Source organism: Amphiura filiformis, chromosome 6 (genome assembly GCF_039555335.1).
Source record: "Amphiura filiformis chromosome 6, Afil_fr2py, whole genome shotgun sequence".
NCBI lineage: Eukaryota > Metazoa > Echinodermata > Ophiuroidea > Amphilepidida > Amphiuridae > Amphiura > Amphiura filiformis.
The window spans coordinates 17,834,704-17,849,497 of record NC_092633.1 but is presented as its reverse complement, the minus strand read 5'-3'; the positions used below and the strand labels follow the sequence as shown (position 1 = coordinate 17,849,497).

The window sequence follows — 14,794 nt, the reverse complement described above, 5'->3', positions numbered from 1 at the left end:
GCAAAATTAGGGGAAAACAAAGACACAAGTAAGCTTAAAACATCAGCAGGGCACAGAAACACAGAGCAAAACAAACAAAACAATGAGAAAGTACTTTATCTTAATATGCTTGGGGAAGAAATTACAACTTGTTAATAAACTGAACTTTATACAGCTATATCATGCATACATGGTCAAAAACAATAAGATATACACTTTAGAAAACATTTACGCAAAAAAGATAACCAAAATGAAATAAGATAATTAAAATCCCTCCCCTCTCACTGGGATAACTCTGTGCAAGTAATTGGAACAAAAAAGCAAAGGGGAGCGGAAATATGTACTGATATGTCACATTCAGAAATCTTTTTTGAGGCAAGAATGATACAATATATTTACAATTATTTTTTACAATAATTTTTAAAAACTGTTGAAAACTTGAGCCAAAACAAGAGAAAGTGTACTCATTAAACACTTATAACAATTATTCAGCAAAATACAATGTAAACAACATTAAGCAACAAGTAAACAAGAGTCAGCCACAAAACAAATGATGAGTTGTTCATATACAGACCCATGGTGTTATTCACTAATGTGATATGCACTAATATGATATGAAGAAAAAATAAAATGCATACGAGAGTGATAAGTTTGTGATTTTGGTAGTCCTCTTTGGTACCACCGTAAGTTGCTAAGTATGGAGTTTTACAATATTTTAAAATATTCATCATATATTTATCAACTGAAAATCAATGCCAAATGTGAATGTTGAACAATCTTATGTTTAATATATATAGAACCGAAGCAAACAATAGATGAGACTTCACTTACCTCCAGAAGAATCATTATTATACACAGGTGTAGCAAACAATGCATTTTGATAGCATATATGACCAGCATCACATTGTCCAGTAGGTTCAATAGCACCACGGTCACTGCAGTAGTATCCTGGTGGACAGTCTGTACAGTTATCTATGCTAATCTGATGGGTCAGATTAGAATACTTTCCTGGTGGACACAGTTCTATAGTGTAGGCACCCTCACCACAGTATGCACCTGATGGCAAAATAGCAGAAAACAATAGGTCAATGCAGGCACTTTATCTCAATTACTCCTCTCCACCCAGGTGTATAAATGGGCACCGGCATTCTTAAATGCTGGGAAGGTAACAGACCTGCTGTGGAGGAGGTGTGGCGATCCCCCCGCAGCAACATTACACAGTGGAGTCTGGCCTAATTGCTAACGAAAGAGAGATGGGCACTCCGTCCTGTAAAATACAGGTTCAACTCCTTTACCTTTACTTTTATGCCAAACGCACAAGCCCTCGGCACACTTGATAAATGCCAAATTTTTGACAAAGAAAACATTCTAAAAACATAGTAATGATCAAATTGGATGGATTTTTCACCCCATAGAAAATTTATTGGTCTTGCTATGAGTTTCAAAATAATGGACTTGACTACATCTCGTCCAATATTTTAAAGTCGACCAATAAATTTGTGTATTGGGTTCAAACCATCAAATTTGATATCAATAGCGGATACTCAAATCAATTCACTTACCTGCTGGGCATTTGGTCTGGTTCGTCATAGCTTTCTCAGGACAATAGAATCCAGCTTCACAAACAAAACATTCCCCTGCCCTATCATAAGGCATATATTCACCCAGTTCACATGCAAACTGTTGGGTTGAACCTCTTGGGGAGTAATATCCAGGCTGGGTCACGGTCTGATTGGGAGTTTGGGATCCACCTGTACAGTAATAGCCTGGATTACATTGGCCAGTAGGTTCTGAATAGAAAACATCAAAGAAATATGGTTAATGAAGACTTATTGGTATATTGCTCTCATATGAATGGCTGTCTTTATATTCTAGGTAATAATACCTCCAGTTTACTTTTATTCAACTTGTAATAAGTGAAAGTTTATAAGATTTTTTGTTGCTGCCTCATGTCAATGAAGTCCCAACGTACGCTCATGTAAATTCTCAGGTCAGTCACACAATATGCTAAGCACACCTTCTGCAGATTCTGTGTCTGACTGTGTATGCCATTTTACTATGATGAGCTTCATAACATTGGACTTTTATAGTCTGATATTTAGTAGCTTATTGCAATATGATTGCAGAGGTAATGAAAATGTAGTCGCATTTAAGAAAAATTACTCAATACTCAAATCAATTGTACTTTTTCTTCCTCCTGTTCTAACAACATACGTATAATGACATATTTACATTTCAAATGAGGCTTTCACAATGTTAATATGCCAATTACTTACCTGGAGTTCTAGCATTACTGCAATAGAAGCCTGGATCACAATCAAAGCAGTCATAGTTATTGATGGCACCTGTTGTGTTACTGTATGTACCAGGAGGACACGGAAGACTTTCATAAGAACCTGAAACAAAGACAAATAATATTATAAAGCTCACATTTTGTAACCTTAAAGGGACCATTGAAAGAAAAACATATTTGGTATCAAAATAAAGCTAATAACATATAGAATCCATTTCTAAAATTATAAACGCAATTTTCCTTCATTTTACCCCCAAATCAGCAAATAAAGACAAGGCGCCCAATATTGCGTCGTTCCGCCCAATTCATATGTTCAGAGACACATGGCAACCCGTGACGTCAAAGTGGTTATTCTTTCCGCTGCATGGCAACACTGCATAGGCCAGACTTAGTCCTAAACCAACGCATGAACGTGTTTACAGCAATGAGCTTTTCTGTGTCTTTAGGCCTAACAAGTATATTAAAAAAAGGATATAATATGAATTACAAAGCTACATTATGACTGTTGCAAGATGCCGACCATGAGACGGACACTAGACTGGTAGGCCTACTATGATAAGCCTATAAAGTCTAGCTAAAAAATTGGCCAACAACGGGGAAAGTAAGTATCATTTGTTTTGAGGCATTCTGATATAGCAACTCTTTACTTATTATTTCCTCTGAAATATATGGTGAGGATAGGAAAGAGAAGGCCACGATGTTTCGGGTTAGCACATGACATGCGACTTAATTTCTTCAGGCCTAATAGCCTACCTCCCGGGCGTGCGGCCTAGGATTACCACCGCCGGGCCTAAAACACAATCCGATCCTGACTCCGAAGTTTGGAAGCTGAATTGCGAATGATTAAAGTGTGATTGTTTGTTTCTTTAAACGGTCGCTCCGTGTAAAGACACACTTATGGGACTAGGTTCAAAACAAAAGCCAGGCTCGGGAGAGCGAGTTGGCGCAGCGGTTGTTCCCTCGCCTTGCACCACCGAGGTCCCGGGTTCAACTTCAAGCCCCGGCACGCGGCCCAAAGACTCATGTGAACTTGGTTTATCCCGATCCCGGGATCCCGATTCCATGCTCGCTCTCGCAGGTTTTCTCCGGGATCTCCAGTTTCCGCCTGCTTCTCAAAAATCGGTGATTGGTTATCAAAAACTTCCTTCAACCAATGAAATTTGGGTAGCTGCAAAGATAATTGGTGGATGTTACAATCTAAGTGCGGCTAGGTGTGCGCCAGGTTCGGCAGCATCCAGCCTAGTTGATGCGATCTCATTGTGATAAGTAGGCCTACCATGGCAGCGAAATTACAGCGCTTTGAACCCTCCGAGATCTGGGAAAAGGCGCTATATATAAAAGCTAAAATTTATTTTTATTTATTTTGAAAAGCCTATGAAAAACAAATTTGAAGATAAAGAACCACGAGAGGAACATATAAAGGCCATGCGCCACTCCAAACAATCAAATGAACAATATTTACTGTCAGCCTTTAGTAGGCCTATGCGTTATGGAAATGCTTATAGGCCTAATCCAATCTCAACTCCCACTGAAACTTGAAAGTGCAGAGTGTCCGAGCGTTTTATCAAAGGTAGGCCTTAAACAGTTCCAAATTTTATGTTGATTGGGTAAATGTTGTAAAATACAGCGCGCCCGGCCGGATAGTATGTTTTTAGAAATGACTGACATCAATTTCGCATAGCCTAAGCTTACCCCGGGCCTAACCATCCATGGATTAAAATAAGTGTAGGCCTATATTACCCATTTGATGTTTGTACATTTATTTTTGTAGCATATAGGCTTTTTGAAGGCATATGTATGTTTGTAGGCGCTCCTCGTAATTTATTTCAGGAACAGCATTCATGTCATGCGGGATGTCATGTTCTTCATCTGCCGTTCAGCTACTGCCCCAGTGCCAACGGCTCAAATAATATTTGCAAGAGTCCCGTTTAGGCCTAGGGGAATAAATTTGCAAATTCGGCAGGGCCTATTTTGGCATGTACGTTGGGGTATGAAAATAAGCACTTTTGAAAGTTTACGGAAGAAAAGCCTTTTTTTTTTACCAATTGTCAGGTTTATAATCATCTCTTGAATATTTTAAGATAGGCCCTACAGAAAAATAAAATAGGGGCCTACATAGGCCTATAATAATACCCATGGGGCCCAGCTAGGCACGAGAGGTGCTCGCGCCGGCACATCATCTGCAATTTATGTGTTGCGGCAAAACTCGGCGATATTCCCTTCGTCATCGTCACTATCATACTTTATAATTAGTTTTATGTTTTTATACATGTCATGTAGGGCCTACATAAAATCATCGGAATCATATCTTGGTCATGTTAAGGGACGCACCATTAGATTCTCAGGGGGGGCATGGGAGTTTGGGTCAGGCGGAATTTTTTTTTTTCAATTTTAATGCAAATTTTATACAAAGTTGGGTGGGGAAATTTTTTTTTTACTTATCAGTGAGGCAAAATTTTTTTTTTTTCATCTCACTAGTGGGCAAAGTTTTTTTTTTTCGACTCACTAGTGGGCGAAGTTTTTTTTTTTTCAAAAAACTCCCATGCCCCCCCCCCTGGAAATCTAATGGTGCGCCTCTAACCGGGGGTTGAATTTATGAATAAGTAAAATAAGAAGCTGCATGCTTGCTGATGATAAAATAAATAACAATTGATCGTCCCCGCCCGCTTCCTTTTGCAGGGCATTGTCATTGAGTGAGTCTGACATTTGCTTGCTATTTTCTTCATTTAAGGGAAAACTTCTTCTTTTATTTTAATGTTTCAAAAGTTAATAATCATCCTCTCAGAGAACCATCAAATAAGAAGAGCCTCGATCCTATCACCCTCCTTTAACATGTCTACAAGTTACACAACTAATAATGTCTGGGAATAATACATTTATGATCATTTTGCATTGTAAAAAAATAATAAATGATAAATAAAAAGGCCCTCCACTTCCTCTTTTTGGTAACATGTGGAAAATCAACTGGTATTTTGTTTTTAAAGCTTGACCTTTAAATATATAAGAGGTTGTATAATTTATTGCATCTGATATTTAGATCGCGATCGCTGTTGTCAAATTGTCCCGGCAAAAATGTCAGCACAACACAAAACGCGTAACCACAATGACGTCATCGGGAAAGCGCCCAATTTTCTATTTTTGATAAATGACGCGCGATGTAGCGTCGGAAGTGGGTAAATCGAGTACGTTGTTTTCATTGTATTTTTATTTCTAAAATAGTTAATTCTACAATTGTTTTAGATATTGATTCTATATTTTATGGGCTTTATTTTGATACCAAATAATATTTTCTTTCAATGGTCCCTTTAAATGTAAAAATCATCTTAAATCATCATTTTGTCCTATAATATTTCAAAATTATTAATATCACACCTGCAGTGCTTCAGGCATGTTTAAAGAAAAACCTTTTAACACAAGTCTTACCAAGTGGGCAATATCCACCAGCAGGACAGATTTCTCCTGTCACACCATCAGTAGGATCAGATGTGTAAGCGCCCTCATAGCACACATAACCAGGATCACATGGAGCTCTTGGTGTAGTCAGACCTGGAGCATCACAATACCAGCCAGGGTCACATAGAGAACAACCCTCAAGTGAAGTAGTACCTGAAAGTTAAAAACAATAGTGAAATAGTATCATATTATCATATTATCATGTAATGCGATCAAGCAAAATCAGTCTGAAGTAGGCCCAGGTCAATTTTGGGATTCTTGCATTTTCATTTTCAGCGTATTCAAAGCTCCACATTAGTGAAAACCCCATGTCAATATGAAAGGGAAAATCATGCAAAAGCAATACCCATGAAATCTTACCAGTATTATTGCCATATCGTCCAACAGGACATGGAGTTGCTGCTGATGAATTCTGTGGACAGTAGAAACCTCTTGGACAGATGATTGGGTTACCTGTACCTAATGGGCAATAATAGCCTTCAGGACAAGGGTCACAATCAACGACTGTCTGACCTCCTTCCCAATCTATGTATGTCCCTCCTGGACATGGAACCTGCATTTTTGAAAAACAAAACAGATATTCATTAGATAAAAAAAATATACAGACAGTTGCCAAACTAAATCATGTTTATCATTTATGACTTATTTTCTTAGTATATTCCTGACATAGTAGTCACATGAGGTAACTCCACTCCTTGTCTTGTCTTATATTTGTTGCACAAATAACCTAAGATAAACTGTCTTACACAATTTGGGACTTTGAGGTATTTGCATGATTCAGCACATCCACATCATATCTAGTTACATTCACAGAGACTAATTGCAGCAAAGATGTGCAGATGCTGCAAATACTATGGCATTGTCTCTGATAATGCTTCTCAGCTTGAAATACATAATCAAAGTCCCTCCTGAAGACAAGCTGTTCTCATGGTCATTTACCTGTTCAGGTCCATAGGAGCCAATAGTTGCAGGTGAAGTAGCATACGGGTTGGTAATATTAGTTGGGCAGTAGTATCCTATGATACATTTCCCCCTTGGTGTATTAGTTTCCTCTAAGCAATACCATCCTGCATCACATGCTGTGCATTCTGTCACTGCTCCTATGCCTACTGTAGGGTTATAGGTACCAACTGGACAATTCAGTTCCTCGGGAGTAGCTGAAAATAAAGAGCAATGATTTATCACATGATGAATATTATGTGGATTCAATAAAGAAATCACTATAATTATGTGATAAGAGGAATATTAATATTTTTAAATGTTTTCTAATCAGGACAAGAGAATATACCTCAGTTTGATAAATCTGGACCTAAAAATGCTGGACAGAAGTGTTAGAGCACTTTGAATATACATTGTTTATAAGCCTCCTAATCTCATCCCCCTAATCAATGTTCAGTCCTGCACTTTTGCTAATGCATGCCTAGTAATAACCCATCAATGATTGGTGGGGAACTTCAGTTTGTTAAAAATAATAGAAATAGGGCCATAATACCATGCAAGTGTTCTATAGAGGACCCATAAACTTTTGTTGAGCTTTGCAGTAGAAACACACATGCACACACACCCCTACACAAAGGATCACACACTAACCTTTTTTAAAGAAGCGTTACCTATATTTCAAAGCTGATAATAACAACTTTTTGACACGTTTTATCGCATTAACTGTTTGTATCAATTTCAAAACAACCTGTGTATGTGTTGTATTGTTTTTATAGTGGGGATTCTCTTGGCATGTTCACTGCACACTTCCATTACTTCATAAGAAAACCATAGAAGCTACAAAATCCTTTTTCTTTTTTTCTTTGATTTGGAATCATCACCTACCTTCAGGACAGTAGTGTGATAGCGAGCAGTTATCAGCATCAGCCAATTCTCGTAGTCCTTCTGGGCAGTACAACCCTGCAGGACATCTCTTATCACTTAACATGACAGTTCTTGAAGTATTAGCCTGATCACAATAGTAGCCTGCCTCACACAGCTCACAAACACTCTGGGCTGGTTTAGAGAAGTTTCCTTTCTTGCATGGTGTAGGGTCTATTGTAGCGGAACCGCACCAGTAACCTCCTGGGCAATCTAGACAGTCGCTCTGATACTTGGCTGTTGTGCCTACAAGTGTTCCATTACTGTCTACTCCATATGGCATGTAGGAGCCTGGTGGACAAGCTTCTGGGTTATTAACACCATACTCACAAAAATAACCTTGGGAAAAATGGACAAATTCAAAGTAGGTTTTATGATAGATTAGAAGCAAAATTGAGACACCAAACTGCAAAAATTCAAGCAAGGATATTATATCACAAATTTCTCATCAACATATCTGCCAGTTCCAATTACCTCATATAACATTTTATTACTTCTAATTATCAAATTAATCCACTAAAATGTGCAAAGATACAGATATTATACAAAGTATTTTTAAATTTTAAATTTCAAACACACAAATTTCAGAGCCAAAAATATTTTTTCCATGTTTATTGCCTGTTCAGACCTATGTATACAAGTAAAGATGAAGGGAAAACGGCTCGGTTTAGTTAAGATTGAAGAAGTGAATAAATGGATGCAGATTTGAAATAATGTGTATTTGTATTTGATATATTTGGTACTAATTAACTTATCACACCAGAGATGTTGGTGCTGTCTACCTCAGGTGACATGTCCATGTCTGTCTGCCTGTCTGTCTGTCTACTTGGTATTGTTTGTTTATATGTATACATACCTTGTGTACAATTCTGGCAATCACTTTCTTCATCTTGTCCATAGTGTGAGTTATATGTGCCATTAGGACAGCCAAATTCTTCGGCAAATGTGGTCCCTTCTGGGCAATAATACCCTGGTGGGCATAGATCATCTTCTGCAGGTTGTCCACCTGTAGAAAGAGATTTAATTTACATTGCATTATCTACCTCCTTGATTGCAAATACATTTTTATATATTCAATTTACTCTGTAACATTAAATACAAAATATCTGGCACTGAGTCAGTACTGTAATTGATCATCATTTTAGTAAATCCCAAAATCTTTTGCAAAAGGCACCAAAGCAAAGATCATCACATCGTCACAGCACATGCTTCACTGCAAGTTTGCTATTGAAAAGTTGTGCATCAATGTAAACATAGATGTGGTTTCTTTGCAAAGGAGTTCAGAAAATGCTGAACATGTCAAGTATCACCACTGCAGTCCTCCATATTTGTGGATGCTAAACAAAAGTTTGAACTTACCCAAGCAGTAATATCCTGCAGTACAAGGAGTGCATTGGTCAGCTCTGCTTAAATTGGATAATGGTGAGAAGGTTCCCTCTGGACATGGAAAGCGATCAGGACTGGGTGTCTGTAGTGGACAGTAATAGCCAGGCTTGCAAGGTTGTGGTGGGTTAACAGTTTCACCTGTAATAAGGTACATGGTTATATATGGTTTAGTGGTAATCACAGCAATAAAAGTTAATGAATGAGGTCTTTATCTGCAGAAGCAATAACTCTGTCCCAGAACAAAACAGAGTTGCAAACAGCCTAAAGCTAATACAAGTTCACCCTATGTTCTCACGGTCTCTGTGGGGCATTCATAGGTCTCCGTTTCAGCACTCCTCAGATGAGGGAATCATAAAGGAATTATAAGGTTGAAAAAAATTGTGCCAGCTTGAAATTTCCCTGGACAAGGAACTAGGTGCATAATTGGCTTGGTTTACATGTACATTACTAGAGCACCTTTCCTGGTTGCAATTGTTGTGATGTTTTCCTAATAAACCATATGCTTCTAAAAATCAACCCACAGGGGGCATCGTAGTTAAGTATTATGGGATATACTATTCCATCTTCACCATGATGTGGCATTGATGTCAGTGCTCATTTCATTGGGCACAGCTTCAAATCGCTAGGGCTTGGTCAAGCGCTGGCGTACACATGCACATGCTTAAAAAACGCCACACAGATGTGTGTGTGGAATAGCTGTCGCAACACACTGACGTCACTGCCACATCAGGTGAAAAATGTTTAAAATGTGCAGTTTGCAAAGTACTATGATATGAATTTGATAGTCCTCAAGGTCTATAACTCATGGCTTTAAAGAACATGCAGAGATTGGTCACTGACCCACACTTTTTTCCATCCTTTCCTATTTTTTTCTAACAATTCTTATAGTTATTTTACATTATTTCTCACCACTGCAATGAATCAAGTAATATTCAATCTTCCATCCATACATAATTTACATCTACACCTTAGAATCACTTACCAGTTCCCCAGGAGCAGTAATAACCTTCCCAGCATGCATCACACTCCTCAGCAGCGGTCAAGTTGGTCATGCCTGTATAGGTACCTGGTAGGCATGGAAACTGGTCATTGGTGATGGTACCATTGGGACAGTAATAACCTTCAGCACACGGATGTGAGCTGTTTGTTAATCCAGGCAGTGGACAAGATCTTCCTGTATCACACAGACGACAGTTATATTCATGACCAGCGCCCTCATCACCATTATATGTGCCAGGTTCGCAGGGAATCGGCGAGGTGCTACGATCTTCTGCACTTCCATGAGGGCAGTAATGTCCAGCAGGACAAGTGATACATTGGGTAGCATTGGAATAGCCCAGAGCATCACTGAAAAATAAAAATTAAACATAAATATAAATTTGGGATTCATTTCTATTTTGAATTTTTGATCATTATAATTGTGTAACAACACCAAACAGCAGTATAAACTTATGGTAGAACAAACAAAAACAAGCTCAGTACTATTTTTAATGCTTGAATGTACTATTTTTAATGCAGAATCAATCCACTAGAAATAAAAATATGAATTGCAGATATTTATGATGATGTGCATATTTTTAAAATATTCAAATAATTTTCACATGAGGTAAATCATTGATATCCTACTCACCACAGAATTTTTAGAATAAATTAGTTTTTACTCATTTACTCATATTTTGCCAATTTAAGCTTTCATAATTGTGATATCAATCATAACATTTTGGAAAAAACATTAAGACGCAAATCAATAAGAATCGCATGATTGATGACTTGGACGTGTTAAATTTGGCAAAACCAAGGCAAATACAAGGACTTATATGTGGCATATGAATTTACCTGCACACTCACAAAAGGTCAAATTTTAATTTAATTTTTCTTTGCCCAAATTTTGAAATAATTTTAGTAATAGTAACAACCATCAGGAAGGTTGTCTGGTAATTTTAAGTCAAATTAATGAGGCAAAATTAACGAACCAAACTTTTACTATCTTGGACGCTTAACAGTTGAGCTCTATGGGGGATTTAATGCCATATTAAGAGATGAATTCAAAATGTCTCCATTGTCCTACAAAAACAAAACACATTCAGCTGATTCCCCATAAGTACAATTCGGTCTTTCTAGACCATATATTCAAGAGCATCATAAGGTGTTCAGTTAAAGGGAAACTACAAAAATTAACATGGCAAAATATCCTTCTAAATATAAATGTTCTATTTACCGACTAAGACCTCCTACATGCAATATTTCAATAATGTCACTATCTGTCACTTTTTGCATCATTCATTACAGCAAACAATAGAAACTACACAGAAGACAAATATTGATTCAAATTGAACACCTGTAACTCTATTCAGGAATTAAAAGGATTACATTTCACTTAACAATACAACCAAATTAATGTGTGACAAACATGCAAGCATGTATTAGACACTGCGTCACATGGGTGTTTCACAAACCATGCCGACATCTCACATGGGGCTCACTTACTTTATTATTTGTTTGTTTTTACTGAGAATATCCTTACATGTTACAACACTTTGAACATTATGAGCATAGCAAAGCAAAATGACTTGCACTAAACACAAATTTCCAGTAAAATTTATCATGGTATGCTGAATTCCACATTCAATTGCAACTTAGCACTTATCAGAGACCCTGTCAAAACTACAACACACCACTTTATTTTAGTTTTTACCTCTTCAAATAAAAATACATCCTTAAAACCACTCATTGCACCCACTTTCTTCACTTAACCATATGTGACACGATCTGGTCCATGGGGGCCAAAGGCGGTAAATTATGGCGGTAAAAATATGGAGTATAAAAACAATAGAATACATAAGAAAATAGACATCAAAAAAATCCATAACTTTAGAACCAAGTATGTTAGACCTTTGGTGTTTTCAGTAAATGATAGCCTATTGTACGTATAATGTAATAATTGCAGTAACTAAATTGTCAAAAATACCTCCTTTGGCCCCCATGGACCAGATCGTGTCACATATCTTCCTACAGGAAAAATATCACTTACCCATATGTTCCTACAGGACAGGCATACACAAATCCAGAACTCTGTCCCTCCAGACAATAGAATCCTACAGGACAAAGAGGTCCTACAGCTGAGCTGCCCTCAGGACAGTAATACCCTTCAGGGCAGGTTTGACAGCCAGTTGTTTCCGCTGTCTGGTTTACCTCATCATTGTATGTACCACCTATAAAATAGTATACAAATATTAGGGACCAATCAATTATGTCTGTACATATGCATGTATGTCTGGGAGAATTTAGGTGTGAATACTTTTTCTAGAACAAAAAAAGGATTATTATGTTTCATGGGTAAAATGTGGAGGACACAACATTTTAAATAAAGAAACATGAGAAAATTTTCATGACAAAAACTGTGAATTACCTCACTGTCACGGTAGTAAATGTTGACCAATTACATTTAAAAAGAATTTATACTGATCGAAATTTTAGTATTGTCAAACATCAGGCTCCATGTTGAAATCAAGCAAAACCAGGGGTGTGAGAGGCCACAGACCAAAAACGAGGAAAATCACTAAAAACAGCGTAAAATCAGGGTAAAAACGCCAAATATGGGCTGAAAATAAAAGAAAAACACATAAATTTTGGCAACAAAAAAAGAGGAAATCAACTGAAAAGAGGAACTCTCACATCCCTGCAAAACAGCCTGGATTAGCTACTCAAATTGTTTTGTTTTTTTAAAGTATGATACTCATACCAACCTGGACATGGGAATGCAGTAGGAAACGTAGTAGCTTGAGGACAATAGTGTCCTGTGGGGCATTCATAGTTGATGTAGTTTGTTTCTCCTGGACCTTCACAGTAAAAACCTGACAAATACAAAACAAAATTACAATTAATGTTATTCTTGCATGTTAATTCAGTGTCTTTACCATTTGTTTTAGTCCTAAGCTTTAAAATTGGACTATCATTGTCCATGCTATTTTCAGCGTTGTTTAAGATATTAACAGAAGTATTATACCAATTATTATTTTTGAAATTTGACTGATGGTTACTTTAAGCGAAAGTTGTAAATAGTTTGTGTTAGTTAGCAACTGGAAACAACATATACAGCACCTGAGCTCAAATATATTGATTCTTATATGGAAATATTTATGTTATAAAGTGAATAAGAATTGCTTGGTGGTCTATAAGCACAAATTGCAAACATGTAGTGAGATGAAGGATAGCAAGTCATTATTGAGCGTCTAATTACATATTTATGCAATGTGAAACACAAATTTTTTAATTTCAATTTCAATTTCAATTTCAATTTCAAATTCAAATTCAAATTCAATTTCAATTTCAATTTCCATAGCTATAATCTGTCTGTCAGCAGTGGGCTTGTGATTGAATACACTACTTGCTTAATTAATTTTATATGCAATTGTTTCACTAATTATAGCATTTGTCATTATATCATGTATCACTGAAGTTGTGAAATAAATGTTTCTTGAATTGAATAGCTACATCTATTTCTATATATTTATCTATTTCTATTACAATTTAACTTTCTTTTTCTATTTTTCTATTTCTATTTTTTAACTTACCAGCTGGACAAGGAATGCATCCAGACTTCTGACTAACAGATGCATTGTTAGGATTATAGGTTCCAGCTGGACATTCAAATCTATTCTTGCCATCACACCAGCCCCCAGGATCACAGATATCAGCGTCAGGATTAGGCAAGGTAGACCCTTCATCGCATGTGTAGCCTGCATCACATGCTTTACAGTTGACAGCACCCGGATTGGAATAAGTTCCTGGAGGACACACTTCAGGCACTGTTGGAAGAGGAGAGGAAAATATTATACTTATAAATTTATTGAAACATTACAATATTACTTAAAATTTTGTTTTATATAATCAGAGATGAGAAACACGATATGATCAACAAGTTTCCTACTTGCAAAAGATCAGAAAACTTTGCTCTGACATGTTAATCACTCTCAGATTGTATGCAAGATGTGCATATTACAAAATGTAGTACAATTATCTATCATTGTTTTGCATAAGTTCAATTTTGTTGGAAGTTAAGATTACACTGCAAGTGTTGAATTTTTTGATGGGCCCCATGTGAGGACCTCTTTTGTGACTGAAAAGCTATCATGCCAACTGTGCCACAGATGCCATTAAAGGGCACAACTGAAGACAAACTACACTGCCCCTGCTTAAAAACAATTAACAGTCTAGATATATATGGCATCAAAAAGCTCAGTGGAAAGTCATGGTAATTGATTATTTTTGACTGTGACAATTTTTGTTATGATTGGAACTGACTGAGCTTGTTACATCTAATGGGCTTTGTCAGTAAATAAAAAGTCAGTGTAACTTCTTTACCTGTCTGATCTGAGCATTGATAGCCAGCTTCACACTGTGTGCAGTTACCAGCATTAATGCCACTATAGTAGCCTTGTGGACAGCGTTTGGGTCCAGAATAGATGGATGGACAGTAATAGCCTGGATCACAGTATGTACAGTCTACCTGAGTACCCAGAGAATATGTGCCTGAATCACACATATCACTGGATGGAGAAGGGAGAAACAATAATAGGAATACATTATACACATTACAATCACACTATTTCAATCTAATCAGAATCAGGATCCTACTACTAATCTAAATTTCTTAGTTCTGAACCTTATACGTCCATTATTCCCAACCCTAATCAGTATCCTAAATCCTAACCTTAATATACCCTAAAACTTAACACTAGTTCTAAACTCTTGGAGTTGCAACCTTTTTATATTGTCAATACCTCAAAGTAGTCAATATACGATTTTAAAGAAAAAAATACT

General features: G+C 36.9%; 1 protein-coding gene across 1 annotated transcript in view; it reads right to left on the bottom strand.

The window, feature by feature from the left end:
• Positions 1-14,794, bottom strand: part of LOC140154381 (uncharacterized) — a 171,013-nt gene that overhangs the window by 139,051 nt on the left and 17,168 nt on the right. The window contains exons 13-26 of the mRNA XM_072176948.1: positions 14,336-14,520; positions 13,546-13,779; positions 12,718-12,825; positions 12,003-12,183; positions 9,954-10,318; positions 8,945-9,109; positions 8,442-8,591; positions 7,550-7,924; positions 6,665-6,882; positions 6,086-6,278; positions 5,696-5,878; positions 2,256-2,375; positions 1,542-1,769; positions 811-1,035 (exon numbers count right to left, since the gene is read on the bottom strand). Coding sequence (XP_072033049.1) covers positions 811-1,035; positions 1,542-1,769; positions 2,256-2,375; positions 5,696-5,878; positions 6,086-6,278; positions 6,665-6,882; positions 7,550-7,924; positions 8,442-8,591; positions 8,945-9,109; positions 9,954-10,318; positions 12,003-12,183; positions 12,718-12,825; positions 13,546-13,779; positions 14,336-14,520 — 2,930 coding nt within the window. The remainder of the gene's footprint in view (positions 1-810; positions 1,036-1,541; positions 1,770-2,255; positions 2,376-5,695; positions 5,879-6,085; positions 6,279-6,664; positions 6,883-7,549; positions 7,925-8,441; positions 8,592-8,944; positions 9,110-9,953; positions 10,319-12,002; positions 12,184-12,717; positions 12,826-13,545; positions 13,780-14,335; positions 14,521-14,794) is intronic.